The following is a 16,326-nucleotide window of genomic DNA, read 5'->3' as shown; positions in this document are numbered from 1 at the left end:
GTGTGTGTGTGTGTGTGTGTGTGTGTGTGTGTGTGTGTGTGTGTGTGTGTGTGTGTGTAAAATGTTTATATTAAAAAATCTTTATATTAAAAAAGTAAGTCATATTTTTACGAGAAAATATCTTGTTTGAAAATCTACATAACTTGTTCAAAATGACTACGCCCTCGGGAAGCAGACAAGAGAAGACCTTTAAATTTTTATGTAGATAACTGCTATCAAAAAAATAAAAATATAGGCCATAAACGAACCATAGAATAATTCATGATGTTGGATGTATTATACAAATAGTTTTGTCAGCAATTTGAGATACTTAAAAATCAATCATAAATAAATAAATCAACACATTTTTTTTGAACTTTGAATTATGCGTGACACAAAAAGATTTATATGACGTATTTGATTTATACGATATTCAAGATTATTAAAAATATTGCAAAAGTTCTAAAAATTATTTTCTCTCTCAATAAATTACGTACACTCTTTTAATAAATACAGTACTCTCAATAAATTACAGGTTATCCACATTAAATAATTTTATCACTGAGAGAAACGTTACGAAAGCAAGAATGATGACGAATAAAATCAGAAAAGAATTCATTTTATCGATCTCTTGGAGCGGTTTCGATAAGCAACAAAATGCTTTGTGTCAATCGAAATACGTACACTATTATTTGCAATCTGAATTAAAATCTAGCTAAATTCTGAGCTGAAATTTCACCCGGTAAAATTGAATGTAAAGAAGTCACATTTAATTTGCAACGGTATGACAAAAAGAAGCCATATTGTAAACATAGCTTATTGTCACCCATTATCGAGGAGATGTTTACTTTCATCGCAACGTGACTTATTATCACTAACCGTGCAAGTAAATATATTTTCGAACGTCGTACACTCGCACTGTTTGCATAGTTGTCTTTTTCAAATAAAACGATTATGGACTTATCGCTCTGATATGATCAAGAAAAATATTAATAATAAAAAACGTTTAATCTAGGTCAATCTGAATCTTAACAAAAAATGATCCAGACGTGCTTATCATCTCGGAAGTGTCGACAAATAGACTTTGCGGAGCTTACCGAGAGATAATCGGGTCTCACCTCTTGAGTTCCTCGGAATACTCGATTTTGTCTCTGATTGAGCTGGAGAGGCTATACGCCGATTTCTTTCTGTTACCATTGATCCTGCCGTTCTCCAGATCAAATTTATACTGCGGAATATTCTCCACGCTGTCGCAATGGCTACCGTGATGCAGGATCGACTTCCGCCTGCCCTGATCTGAATTGTGTTCCGAATCCGCGCTGATGCGCCGGTGATGCTCAAAGGCAAGATTATCAAGCCCGACGACTTGGTCGCTGATCGACACTCGTCTCTTCGCGAGTTCCTCGCTGGGTTTATTCGTTCTACCGCTCATCTCGACGTCCATTTTTCACGACCGATTATCGATAAAAATTCTCTGGCGGGACGTTAGCCGATAGTACGAATCCAGAAGTTCAGTCTTCTCCTCTTTGTACGCTGTATATTTTCTACTTTAATGTTCTTTAATATAAAATGCAGACCGCGCACGCGAATCAAGCGATCACTAGGTCCTCTCACCTACCCGAGAAGATGACAAATCTCGGTAAACGGATTCGCCTCCTCGTATTGGGTCTGTCAAACTGCGGTGCACCTGTCGATGGTGGATTCACTCGCGGTATTGATTGTAATCGAGAAAGGCTGTAGTCGTGCGCGGTCGCTGAACGTACTGCGACTATCACGGATCACGCGTTCGCCGCGACAATCATTAACGGATGAGTCTCGTGACGAGATTTCGCCGCGAGACAGGGACGGGGACGGCAATCAGCGACGCTAATATGTTGCGACGATTGACGTCTTTGACACCTTGGCCCGCTTTTACCAGATCGCTTCTTCTGCCTGAGTATCTTCTCGACTACATCCAAGCGGAGCTTTGCTTTCCTCGTTAACGTTGACGTTAACAAGCGTTAGCGTTAACAAAGCGCCATTCTTAATACGGGACTATTTATCCACAAGATTAAACTTTTCTATTGACGTTATCCAAGAGTCGGCAAACCGACCAGATTCGGGTAGGATCAGTTCACGCGGCCGGTTGTTCACGTCGACGTGGAAATGCGCCGATCTCGGTCGCGCTCGGCGCAATTGGTGCGACCGGTGCATCTCGCATGCGTTTTATGCTTTAGCCTAATTTAGATTTTTAACGGAGTCCCCTTCGACCGGACAAAAAGACGAGTGCAACGAATGTATAGGTCGTCACGAGTCCGGCGCGAGTACGATGGCATGAATAACCAGCGACTAAAAGCGGCAATGCGACAGCAAGCGGTGGTGTTTATGCGGACGGGTAGTGGGGCTCGTAAAAAGTGCTCGAACCGCGGACGAATGAGCACGGACAGTCACGGCGGCCTGTGACGATAATTGTCGCGCAATGCACACAGGATGGGCACAGCTGACTACCTCATTGACGAAGCAGCAACGGTCCGCTGCGCTTCTGTCGCAGCTCGCGTCCATGTCTCACGGCACTGGCCGAATCCGGCATTGATCGACAGCTCGGGGCCTTATCCTCAAAAAATATCACGTACGAGGACACTACTCTCGAAAATGTTTGCGGTGGAAATCTAATTCGAAAGAGCGAGGAAGAGCGACAATTGTAAAAGAGAGTGGCTCAATTGTCAATTTCTAAGAGTGAGATTTCGTTCTTTAGAGTTAGATCCCACTTGAAAGATTTTAGAGAGCTGGGAAATCTATAATATATGTAACTTGTACTGCAGTATTTTTCGTACATTTTCGCGTGCGATAATTTTCGAGAGTAAGATCCCGAATTGAAAACTTCTATTGTCGCGCGCTGTTCCTGAATCCCGCGGAATCGTTGCGATCGAAAAACACGAGGGATAAACCCCCCCGGAAAGTTTCGAGCTCTCGAGGCATTAACGATGGATATTGCTCGAGTGTCATCTAGTTAGCGCACTAATTTTCATTTGCCCGATACTCCGCATCTGTCGACACAACTTTCGCAGTTTTCCCTCTCCGTTTCTCAAGAGGAGAGTTGCTTGGTACGAGCCCCGCATGAAGCACGGAAAAAAAAAGGGTGGGAAATTGCCTTGAATTAACCGCGGGTGTCACTAATAATTTACTACATCGCCGTATATCACACGCTGTAAGCATCACCGTCTATTATGTATCAAAGTGTTACGGAATTGAAATGGAATTTTTGATCCCGGGCTTATCCCTCGTCAGAACACATGACAGCTCGAAACGGTCTTTTGTGACAATTTTAGCAACGGTCGCTTATTTTAGTACCTCCAAAATGCTGGAGAACGATAAAAAACATGGACAACGCATCGACCTGCTATGCCCGAGCATTTACCTAAATCATAATGGAGCACATGAACGATACGTGCAATATGCAGTTGGAAAATTTAACACATTTCACATATCCCAACGACGCATTCAAATTTTTTAACTCGACACAAAATGTATGTGTGTTAGAAAGTAACACAAATATTATATTGTATGTTATAAAAAATTAACGCAAAAAATGTAACACTAACACAATTTGTAAGCAACAATATTTTTTTATCAAAATTAATATTTATAATATGTTAAGTTAACACATTTTATGTGAAAATTATCCAATTATCTTCAAATTTACAAAAAAAAAACCACATTTTATGTTATTTTTTCACTTACTCATAACTTACGTTATTTTAACACTAAAAGATGTTGAATATCAATTTATTATGAAATATTCAAATAACACAATCACATTATGTTAAATTAACACTTGGAAATATTAAAGATTCGATACATAAAATTTGAACAACGACTTGTGTAAATCATTTTTGACACAGAATGCTTTTTACTATGTAACGTTACGCTAGATCATCTATTTCGAAAGCGTCATCGTGACCACATAGCCTCAATCTCGGCCCACACTCAGTCTCAGTGCTCGCGATCTTTGATCTCTTCCGGGATGACCAATTCCCGGTATCATGATAATACTCGAGATTCAAATTAACAATTTTAATTGAGATTTGCATTCTTTATTGATTTTCTGGATTTTCCGCAATCGATGTTTCTCCGAATCGATTTAACTGAGAGAGAGAGAGAGAGAGAGAGAGAGAGAGAGAGAGAGAAGGTGGAAGAGCGCAGATATATAGTAGGATTGCCACAAAACTGAAAATCAAGTAAATATCAAGAAAATTGAAAATGATCAGGGAAATCAGAGAAAGTTAGAGAATTTTGCAAAACTGATTGAACAATTACAATTCTTGGTTTTAAAGAAATTTAACATGCGTACGTCACACTTACGTAATTTTGGACTATCAATTTATTGAATGAAACCGGTATCAGCAACATTAATCGTAATTTACATTGCTACGTTAAATTGCTTTCTCAATAAAATATTTGACGGTCCAAATCGGGATGAAAGTACAACAAAATTTCAAAATATTATTGAAAGCATATCGGAGAAAATCATGAAATTTTGTCTGGAAATCAGAGAAAAGTTACGGAATTTTAGGACGAGAAATTTGTGGCAATTTTGTATACGTACAAAATTGTCACAAATTCCTACAGGAACGAACGCGACACAACCGTTTGATCGTAATCACTCACAAAATGATCTGGTTATCCGTGGATCACCGACTGTATGTTCTGATCGACACGATTACTACACGATTACTCCTTCCTCTGTATCGATCCACTCTTCCTCGTCGATCCACATTATCATCTATTGATCGACCTGCGCATACAGTCTTTCTCTCTCTCTCTCTCTCTCTCTCTCTCTCTCTCTCTCTCTCTCTCTCTCTCTCTATCTATCTATCTATCTATCTCTATCTCTCTCTTTCTTGTCAATATTATTGTCACGCTTCGTTGTCGGTTGTTTGGTTGTACGATTGTACGTAACTCCATTTAGAACTCCATCCATCGGAATTCAATTTATGGACGTCTCCAATTCGGACCGATAAAATGAACTTCCGGACTACGCTGATGTTATACAAAACTTTAGTCTCCGAGAATGTAAAGATTGAAATAACGAAGCCGCAAATATCTCGTATCTCGTGGAACAAAAGATTTTTTAAGTACATTAGATATATTAATATAGTATATCATGAATTAACAATATAATTGTATAAACGGCAAGTATATTTCAATAATTTACTTTGAGATATGTAAACGCTATTATTTCGCTTCACTTTTACTCGTTAAACGCTCTGTAAGTTTATGAAGTTTAATTTTACATTAAAAACTAGCGAATTGAATCAGCGAAAGTCGAGTGAATAGAATTGAACTCTTAAAGCGTAGGAAATTGCAAATTTCTATTTTAATTTATTTCTCTTCTGGTAGATGGGAAAATACAGAAGGAAGGAGGAGCTCGCGATATAGACGGAGGAGGAAATGAAATATGCTGAAGAGATGGTTGGCCGTGGAATACGCATGCAGAAAACAGGAAGAATTTATAGCGGCTCTCCCGTGCTTATATTTATCGACAAAGTTCCGTCGTTAACAAGACATCACAATCAAGTTTAATGAACAAAAAGAGTGAATAGACGGAAGGTCGTAAAATCGTCGTTTAAGAGTGAAAATTCGTCAATACTAAACTTTAAAAAAATAAAAAACATATATATATAATAATCGTAAATATATCAAATGTGAAATTCAGTGAAGGTTTTATATTCTCTTTTATCATTCTTTATAATCATTATAACGTAACACGTAATATAATGTGTTTTATACAAAACATTATTATATATTTTATATTTTTATACATATTACATGTATCTTTTTGCGATTCATGCTCTTGAAAAATGTGCGCGAAAAACGAGATGGAATAATATCCACGTACAATGTGCTGACTAGTTTGTCGAAAGCATATCTTTTTGTGATAAATGGACAAAATAAATTTACCTTCCTCCTAGCTCCGTTGACACGTCATGAATCAAATTTCTACTAATGATGAAATCGTACGCTTCTCGGACACGCTTGCGGAAGTCGAGCATTGTCGTCCCTCGTTAAAGCAGCTGGCGTTCTTATACAGCTCCATGCGTCGTGTGTAGATAATGCTCTCGTCTCGTAATCTGCAATACTATTTAACCGATTAACGTGAATGGGTTTATATTTGATTTTTCGAGTAAATTTCCAGAAGTAAATCTCATAGGAAATTAATATATTATATTAGTCTTATTTAAGCAATTATACGCGTATATATAATAAGAGTGCTAAAAATTATGATTTTCAATTGACAATTGCGCAAACTTCTATCTATGAGATACTTGTGTACATTAAGAATGTGCCATTTTTACTATCTAAGTAACATTTTAAAAAATTGATCTATCAAGTAAAGGTTTTGCGAGTAAATCCCGCAAGTGATGATTACATTACATTTAAGCTACTACACGCGTATAATTAGAGCGCTCAAAGAATTATGGTTTTTAAATGGCAACTGCGTTGTAATGGCAAACTTCTATATAAAATTTATGAGCTATATTTATAAATATTAAGAATGTGCATTTTTATTCCCTGGATAATATTAGAAAAAATTGCTCTTTCATTAAATCAGTCTTTCAATAAATTCTCGTTAGTAAATTCCGTAAGTAACGATTACATTACGTTAGTCTAATTAGCAACTATGCGTACATTAAGAGCGTTCAAAACTTTTACAATTCAAACGGCAAAATATTTGTGAGATAAAACTTTTGAAATAATTGAGGTATGTATTAAGAATGTATCATTTATTTATTAGATAATATTAGAAAAAAGTGTCGACTTGAAATACTTTATAAACACTTCAACAATTCAGCTGTGCACACATGCACTTTTTTTTATCGAGATAATACAGCGCATTTTTTTGGTGTCATTTGTCCACGCTGCGGCTATTTAAAATAAAGAGATATCCAATGCTTCAATTACCCCACACAAGCTACGCAAAATTTGAGAACGGGAAATTAAAAGCGCTCGTGCTTCGCATAGCTTTTTCATTTGGCCGCGCAGAGAAAATCGCGAAAAATCCAGCGATGTGTTTCGTCCGGTGCAAGCGGCGTATCGCGATCCAATGTCGCTTTTACGTCCATCCGTTGGACATTCCGCGGCTGGCGAAGTTACGCGAGAAACGTCTACGTCCCTCAGAACAAGAGGTAGGAGGGATAGAAGTGGAGGTTGCACGAGAGACGAGGTCGAAGATGGGATTGGAATTGCAAATATCCCTCTTCTCCGTCTCTCCGAACTCTCCAGTCTCACCGATCTATCTCCACTTCTCTATCGACCATCCGCCCGCTCTGACCCCAGAACATGTACGAGGTACATATCGCCGAGCATGTTTTAAAGAATCTTTGCTGGACGACAAATCGTCAGATTTTCCAGGATTTAAATTTGTTACGGCTAAACTCCGACGCGAGTGCGCCACTCGAGTTTCTTATCGTTTACCCTCGAAAGGATTTTTCAAGATCCATTTTTATCCGTTGTAAATTCGATAACTTTAATCTCGATTTAATTTACTCTTTTCTAATTCTTAGAACTAGAAGAGAATAAAAAGTGAATTAAATGGAGATTAAAGTTAATCTACATGGGTAAAAAATAAAACATAAAGTAAGACGGAAGTTTCGTATTTCTTCAAGTTATAAATATAATTATACAGCTTCTCTAATAATTTAAAATGATCCAGAGTTTATAACGTCGAATACAATCTGAATTTGTTTAGTGTACATTAAATCCCTCCCCTCTCTCCAAACATTCCGAGATTTTCTTTATTTACATTGCGTGCATTCAAATTTGGCGCTCCTTTTGTTTTTCGCTTCGCCGACCTCGTGTTTCACGAAAATGATGAGGGAAAATAACGACAAGGCATGAACCGAGTGTGAGGACGCGACGAAGACGAGTTGCACGCGGAAAATGACCGCGCGGTACGCGCTGCGTCAAATTAGCTTAAAAGCCCCAGGGCAACACGGGGGTACTACAACGTATTCTGCGACACAGCCTGGCACACAATGTTCAACGCGGAGAGAAGCCCTATTCGCCCTCATATATCACCCGGAGATAAAAGGCTGCCAGACGACGACGGAAAGTATAGTGGTTTCGGCGACACGCCGGATAGGCGGTTCATTGCGCAGCTGCACCCTGTGCCCCGTAATAATTCGGCGGTAGAAACGAAGAGAAATTGTACGTCACGCCACTATCTATTTACTCTTCCCCGCTAAACAATGAAAATATGTCCTTCGAAATGCTTCCGTTCCGATTACAGAGTTTCATAAAGACGAAACTTTTAACCCTAATATCGCCCGCGAGATATTTTGTAAATTTTGCACGCGCGTGCTCGTGCAAAGCGCACAAGATCCTTTTCTTACGATAATTATACCTTTACCTCGATAAGAGTACAACGATATTAAAGATTCTTTTTCTCATAAACTGTTTGCGAGACATATTCTTTTTCTCGCAAACGCTTGTTATTTCTTCGGCATGTTAAGACAAATGGAAAATCGTTACGCTACCGAGATAGCGCAGTTATTCCAATTCGTAATAATCGAGAAGCGATTCATTTTGAGTTTATACATATATAAAACAACGGAAGGAGAGAAAGACAGCCGGAAAAGGAGAAAAAGTCAGAAAAATATTGCGCAATTGGCGCAGCCTCCCCCTCCTCCTCCTCCTCTTTCCAATACATCAAAATATATTTTTACACAGCCCCAGTCCATCTTTCTTACATTGCAGGGAGTTTTTATCGAGCGCTGATTATCGCTCGTCCCACTTTCGTGGAGCTTTTTACATTCCCGGCAACGCCGATATGACGGTCAAATGTCGTAGTTTTTGCAGTGATTCGGATAATATTGGCAACCTGTAAGAGCGAACGAAAAACCGTCCTCTGTTCTCGTTTTTGAATGGACTCGTACATCAATACAGTTCCGTTTTCTTGCCGGCGCAGCTCGAGCACCTCCATCGCTGTATCGACGTTAAACATCTTCTGTAAAAGCGTCTTTCGGATATACAATAAAGCCTCGAGCGAATCTGCTATCCCGCGGTGAATTACGAAATACATGTCCGTGATGGAAATTGCCATAACCGAAATGGAAATTATAATGGCTGTGCGGTTAGTTTGCATCGAATACGCGCGACATTTTAGCGTTTATCGTGACATTGCAAGGTTTCCCCGTTATTATTGCTACATGGTGGCATACATTGGTGGCACACGACAAGCCTAGAAGTTGGCCTTTTTCCTTCGTCTTCTTCATTCGTAAGCTTCGATACGTACGCATGGCCCGGCATAAATTCAGTACTGAATTTACTGAATTTGATTCTCCTTTCATATTATAGACGCTATCTTCACGTTATGCAAACACGCAAGCCAAATACTGCATTTACGTTTAAAAGCATCCGCGAAACTTTGTATCAAATTTACTTAACTAAAATCATTGCTAACCGTACGTTAAATATGCATCGGGAATATGAATAATCGTCCGTTGCATTATTCATATACGCGGCAGATTGTCTGCAGTCACAGTTTCAATGTATTTACGGACGAAGGGAATTTTTAAGAAAACTATATTACACGGTAAAAAGAATACGATGCAACTTCGATAACACGACTAGAATCTAGGTAAGTAATTCAAGGTGCAGCTGCTGCACCGTTGTACCCATACATAAACATCTTGGCGATAGAGACGAATGCTGGATGGAAGGACAGAAAAGAAATTGCGCGTTCCTTCGTCGAATGCCGGTTGATTTGCATCTGCGCGTTTATATATTAAGCCGGTATCGTAAAATACGACTTATAATTAAAATATTAATACACAAAGGCAGAATTTAAGTATAAAATAAATCTCTATAAATGCATAATAAATTTTCCAACTATCATTTTTGGATTTTTCCCTAACTATCTCATCAGGATATAAAATTTATGTGACAAAAAGAAATTAGAATTTTCAACAATACGAGAAACTACAACTGATATCGAACATGTTTACTTTCATGAAATCATGTCATATTACGGTGCTGCAGATTCGTAATGCATTTTAATGCATTTCAATTTTCTGCATCTGTTGCTACATAAAAGAAACGGGACAAAGTAAAATATTTTTTTTTTCTTTTATATTGCCTCCTACAAAGCATGACGCGACAGATCGAAAGTATAGATCAAAGGTAAAAAAATATTTTACTTCGAATACTACGGGTACTTCAAGATTCTTGAAAAATCTTGAGAAAAGATTTTCTGTAGTCGCAGTTGAATTCTTGAACACTGCTTTAAAAAAAAAAACAGATGAATTTTAAAGTAAAACTCGCTTCATTTGGATTTAATTAGAAAAGTAAAGATATAAGAAAGTTGAGAAGAAGTAAATGAAATATATTATTTTAACATTTTTCTTGTACTTCTCTCGAATAACTTATTCGTGTTTTTCAAACTGAACAAATGTATGTCTCGAGCGCGTTGTACAATAAATTAATTAGTGTCGTATTTTGTAGCGAACGCAATCGCAACGTACTGATAATCGCCAGAGCGGATTACGTTCCCCAGGATTGTACCGTGACGGATTTCCGCTAATGATTACCGTTGATTATTAGCTCTTGTTATGGCAGTTGTGAAAATTGTCACGGGTAGTAGTACTGTTTCCCGCTCGCATAAATTTCGTACAACCTATGTACACCTCACTTGCAAATACCGCGCTTTGTAGAGAATCATGTAAACGAAGAGGAACGAGTATTCAAGAAGTTATCAATTCTCTCTCTCTCTCTCTCTCTCTCTCTCTCTCTCTCCATCGGAGCAGATGTTACCTCCTTCAAAGCTTAAACTTAATCATTTCTAAAAGCTTTGAAAGAAATGTATTTCTTCTCGCGCAATATGCAATCTTGAGAAATTAAAAAATTTTTCCAGGCAAAATTAATTCGCCTTCACCAATTATACTTTTTTTTTTTTTTTTGTTATTTCAGCAAAATTAGTGCGAAAAATAACGGACGGATGATGCGCGAGCGGAATTAACTTTTGAACGATTTTTTCGAATCGTGACTTCAAATGAATTTTTACAATTAGAAAATATTGTATAAATGATTACAGTCCGAATGACATTCTCTCGCGTGACGATCGAATCGTTTGTGTTGTTCGTGGCATCGCATAAGTCACGCGCGAGCGTGATCTCCGCCGCGTTCAATTAGCCCTCGTTATCACGACTTCTGACTCGAGGCAGGAAGGCCGCGATGTGTCGCATGGCACGCTGAGGAGGAAGGGATAACATTGACTTAAATGCGGCTGAGATTTTTCCCAACGGCGTGCGGAACACTCGGCGCTCTCGTCTTCTCGTGTGCCCGGTCTTACGAACGCGGCGCATTGAGATGAGTAATTGTGTCTGATATCACTTCAGCTACCACTATTGCGGCCACGAGGGATTGCCAAGCGAATCCCAGGTGCACCCGAAATATTCCAATCTTCGGAGGATGTCCCGTCGCGACGCTGCGCACGGTGAAATTCGGATAATTGAATAATCGAAACGCTAATCTGGATGAAACGGATCGTCGAAGTCTACTTCGAGTATCAGCATCTCGCAACTGGGTCCCAGCGGAATTACATGTACGATCCGTTTAATTATTGGATCTATATACCTCGTATTTTCAAGTCCGATCCTCACAAAGAGACACAAACAGCTGAAGTATTTCTTTGGTTTACGAGAATATTTCAGCCTGCCTACTTCATTTCGTATTTATCCCGGCGTGAAGCTTTTTTCTACGTGTGACATTCTGCGTTATAACTTTATTATAACCGATACGTGTGACACCTGCTGGGCGTAGGTCTATAATATTTAAAAATGTATAAATCGGTAAAAAAAAAAAAGAACCTTTAGAAACCTTAGTTGATACGCTCACTCACAAGATTTAATTAGGTAGAATTATATGTGCAGACATAGCTGGTGTAACCGCTAGTCCATACCTTTGCAGATCGATATGAATGGACGCAATTACGTCTGGGAATAGAATTAGCATTCAATTGATCTAATGAATAATACAGAATCACTACAGAATTTAACAGAATTTAGCATTCAAGCATATGTCGTATATTCTGTAATTGTTATGTATTCTGTAATACTCGAAAAATTTTATATTTGAATTGAGATAAAATATTCCTTTTATATAATATATATATGCACTGCCGAAAGTTTGAGACCACATTAATTGAAAATACTCATAAAATCAAATCAAACTTATTTACCACATAATTTAACATATTCTTGTGTTACTTTACTTACTCATGGTTTCTAATCGTTTTACAAAAAAAAAAAATTAAATTAAATTAAATAAAAAATAAGATAAATGTTGGAAGTTCTACAAAAAATATTTTTAACTAATTTTTTTTAAGAAATGCACTAAGAAATATTAAATAATCTTTTCGTCAAAGTAGCTTATATTTTTTCCAACCATCTATTAAAATAGTCCATATTTCAATTTTGGAAAAAAGACTTTACGGTCGTTTTTTCTTGAAATTAAACAATATTATATTAATCACAATTGTGCTAAATATAATGCCTATTTATTTTCAAATTAAAAATATTAAGTAAGTCATGAACCAACTTTAAAGAGTGCTTCACTAAAATACTCTTAAATTTTATTTGGTCTTAAACTTTTTAGAGAGTATAGATACACATGTACAAAAATTTCTTTATCTAAAAAATAACAAAATTTTACACTGAATCAAATTATATATTACAATTAACTGATATATTTTTATTCATTTTATTCAATTTATGAATGTTCAAGAAATGTAAAAAGTTATCATTTTAAAACCATTTCGAAGGTAATAATAAATAAAAATAACGATGAAACTAGTCGATATCTTATATTCACAAAAAAACTTGAAATAAAATTTGAGATTTGCCTTTGGCAAAGCCAATATAAATAATTTCGCTTATTTCGGGAAAATGGAAATGTGAAAATATCCGGCATGAAATTCAATCACTTGGCAACGATAGCGTTTTTAAATAAACCGATTCTAAATAAAGTAAACAGTTCAGCATTTTATGTCATCCCAACGGAATGTCAAACTTTTATTTTCACTGACTCGTACTATTCCCGCCCAGTGCAAACGGCGGTTATACACAGTCTATAAAATATTAAAATTTCTTCGACCTGCGAAATATCGCAGTTGAGCCACACGCTACTCGAAATACTAATAATACATAACTTTATTACGCACCTTCATAAGATGGATTGTGCAGTCAAAATCACGAGTCGAGATGATCACCTGTCCGTGTTTTGTTGTTAACCCAGCTCTTTGCGTTCGTTGTTTCAAAAGCTCTAACTTACAACTGATTGTCCAATTGGCAGGTAGGCTCTATGCATTTCGAATATATCTCGCATGCTGATAATTTTCTGGGGTCATTGAAATTACAAGGTTGGTAAATCGTTAAACTTTGTATACTTTGATAAGATGGTTACGAGCTCAAGTCCACCTGGCACCATCGCGAGTGAACGACTGACACGCCGTAGCATAAATTACGGCTTATATAACAGCGAATGTTAAGGGCAAGCTTATAGTTCTTATCGATTTCTTAAAGAATGGAAAACGGTTACTGACGTTGACAACCGGTTGGGTGTCAAGGCGCAAACAAAAGCGACTTCCGAGGCAACATGACCTATACAGAGTCGCTTAAAGCACGGCGAGAATAAAGCTGGGTTCACAGTAAAAGGGCACGTCTCTGCAGTGAAGCATCGTGTCAGCACCCATTTATCGCGCAGCACTGTATTTCATCTGCAAAACGTGCCCTCACCATCGCCCCTCGCGAAGTCAACTGACGACACCGGGTAGTATTTCTAAACGAATATAGATAGCGATGAGAGACTGTATTAATGTGCAAAGAACTGAAAGAAAGGCAAACAAGAGGGCATAGACTATCTGTGTGTGGGTGTGTGTGTGTGAAATATTACGAAGGTGAACTATACTATAAGGAAATAGTAGTTAGAATATTAACTCCCTCTGAATAGTCACTCCCTCTGTAACTCAAAATAATTCGAAAAGCAAGAGAAAAAAAAAGTAAAACCAAGAATAAATTCGTATGTATTATATAATAAAATTTTACGGTGAATTACACATGAAGAAATAATAATTGGAATATTAAATTCATGTAGATATGACATAATTTACAGCTTAAACTCCAAGGAAGATTGCAATATAACGCAGCTTCGAATCTTTCATTTTTGACGTACATTGACTTTGTTTTACATTATTGCTTTATTTTCCCTCTCGACAGAAGAGTTGGTTCAATCCAATATGATTTGTTGGAAAGTCAGTCGTTACGTACCACGTCCGTCACGTCCTGCTCCCGCGTTAGTTTCGTGTTTGACTTTCGTTATTATAAAAGTAAGTTCGACCGAGATCCCGCCGGCAATTTCGTCGCCCTTCTCCATGGAAGAAAGTAAACGGACACCTCATTTTAACGCTTCGGTCTACTTAAACCCGCGTCGCTTTTACGCGTAACGTCGCTATACATTACGACCTTATCGATTTTCTTTCAACCGGGACTAACTCGCGGCTGCATTTGATCGCAACGCTGCGTCAAAAATAGCATCGGATTATTAATTACGTTTATAAACCGGGATAACCCACATTCGCCCGCGAGAAACGAGAATCTAGCGTCCTGCTATTCTTTCCGCTCTAAATACTGCCGTGTTGCACGACCGCTCTTCTTCCACGTCCCGATTATTTTGTTCTCTTAACGATCACCCCTCCGGCCCTTCGGCCGGAATGATTTAATCGTATTATCCACGCGATCCCATTGATGCCGTACCGACGAGATAGCGTAACGCTTAAACGAAAGATCACGTTACTTTGCCGCTTCATAAGAGAAAGGATGTATTTATTTCTTCGTTTTAAACGCGAGCGAGGAGAACGATCTGCGCACTATTCGAGAGTGTAACGAGCTTACGCTATCTCTAAAAGTGCATAAAAAAAAAAAAAGAATCCTGTTGGATCATCGCGTTTGGCAAAAAAATGTAAAAGGTCACGCATGCAGGTACGTGTCAGCTGTAACGATCAAATAGCTAAACCGATTGAAACGATCTGCACGTTTGCTGTATCCATATCAGTTTGAGTTGATAAAAACGTTCGTTTTTCCACACACAAAAAAAATTGCTGGCTGGTTAAATCTCGTTTTGAAAAATGTTGCTTTAGCAAAGGATATATAATTTTTCTGATATATTAATACGACTCACGAAAAGAGAAGCAATTTCTCAAATTCGAAATTGTATATCGCAATTGTAAAATCGCAATATTGTTTTAATGCTAAAGAGCGCATCAGAGCACGCATCAGATTCACTGAATTTTTCAGAGCATCCATTTCGGAGATTGAGATCTTTATTAATAAACGGTTGAAATGTGAATTTCAATGTCATGTGCAGGTGCCAACATCAATATCAATATCAATATCAATATCAAGCTGCCACTTGCTGTAACGGTAAAAGTTATACAGATCCACAACGTGCACTTGATCCATTTTTCACCAAAATTGCATTTAACACGAGTGCGCACCGTTAAACCCTTGACGCGTTGGTATAAAACCGTGATAAAATAAATGCGATCGCTTTTTCACGAGTCTCTCCTTCATCAAAAGAAAATTAAATTGCTTTTCATTACTTGTAAATGGAAACGTATACGATTTAATAAAACTTAGAAGTTTCCAAGTTTTTCTTCACCGTGCTCCTCAAGATTGATTTGAGATATTCCTCATGTCTCGCCGTATAGCGCGAGAGGAACTTTTTACTCATATCAGCAATTACCAAACATCCCCCGCACCTCCCAACCTACCCCGATAAACCGCAGCACCGGTTGCGCTCCTGCATACATAGCAATATAGTAAATATACATATATATACACACATAAATATATAGCTATACACTCGATCTATGTCACTGGTATTGTATAGCATGACTAATTATACTTTAGCCGGCGGCGGATCTCGTTGCGCGGCTTCACGAGTGGCGGAAAGCACCCTATTAAATCTCGAGCCTCGGCCACCCTCTCGGGCGTAAGGAAGAAAACCGCGAGACGTCAATACGAGTGCGCCAAGCTTGAGAAAGGGTAGGCATTTGTGCACTCTAATCCTTGATCTTCCTACTTTGTTTCACGTCCGCTTCTTCATGTCTCCTTCTCTCTTCCTCCCCTCACTCCCTTCTCTCTCTCTCTCTCTCTCTCTCTCTCTCTCTCTCCCTTTTGTTTCCTCCCTAAAGGTTGGTCTAGTCTACTTGGCAACCTCCAAGAACTGCGTCGAGATGCGCGCGCGCGCGCATTATATAAATACTTGCAGTATTTTACAGTCTTTGTATGTTAGAATGATATGGTAAAAACC

General features: G+C 38.1%; 1 protein-coding gene across 1 annotated transcript in view; it reads right to left on the bottom strand.

Moving 5' to 3' along the window:
- The window catches only part of LOC108754964 (mitochondrial sodium/hydrogen exchanger 9B2), a 23,438-nt gene extending 20,881 nt beyond the window's left edge, over window positions 1–2,557 (bottom strand). The window contains exon 1 of the mRNA XM_018497644.1: window positions 1,098–2,557. Coding sequence (XP_018353146.1) covers window positions 1,098–1,423 — 326 coding nt within the window. The 5' untranslated portion in view covers window positions 1,424–2,557. The remainder of the gene's footprint in view (window positions 1–1,097) is intronic.
- Window positions 2,558–16,326: the final 13,769 nt, after the last annotated feature.

The sequence above is a fragment of the Trachymyrmex septentrionalis genome, unplaced genomic scaffold (assembly GCF_001594115.1).
Source record: "Trachymyrmex septentrionalis isolate Tsep2-gDNA-1 unplaced genomic scaffold, Tsep1.0 scaffold83, whole genome shotgun sequence".
Classification (NCBI taxonomy): domain Eukaryota; kingdom Metazoa; phylum Arthropoda; class Insecta; order Hymenoptera; family Formicidae; genus Trachymyrmex; species Trachymyrmex septentrionalis.
The sequence above is the reverse complement of the archived record's forward strand: the minus strand, read 5'-3'. Positions and strand labels throughout refer to the sequence as shown.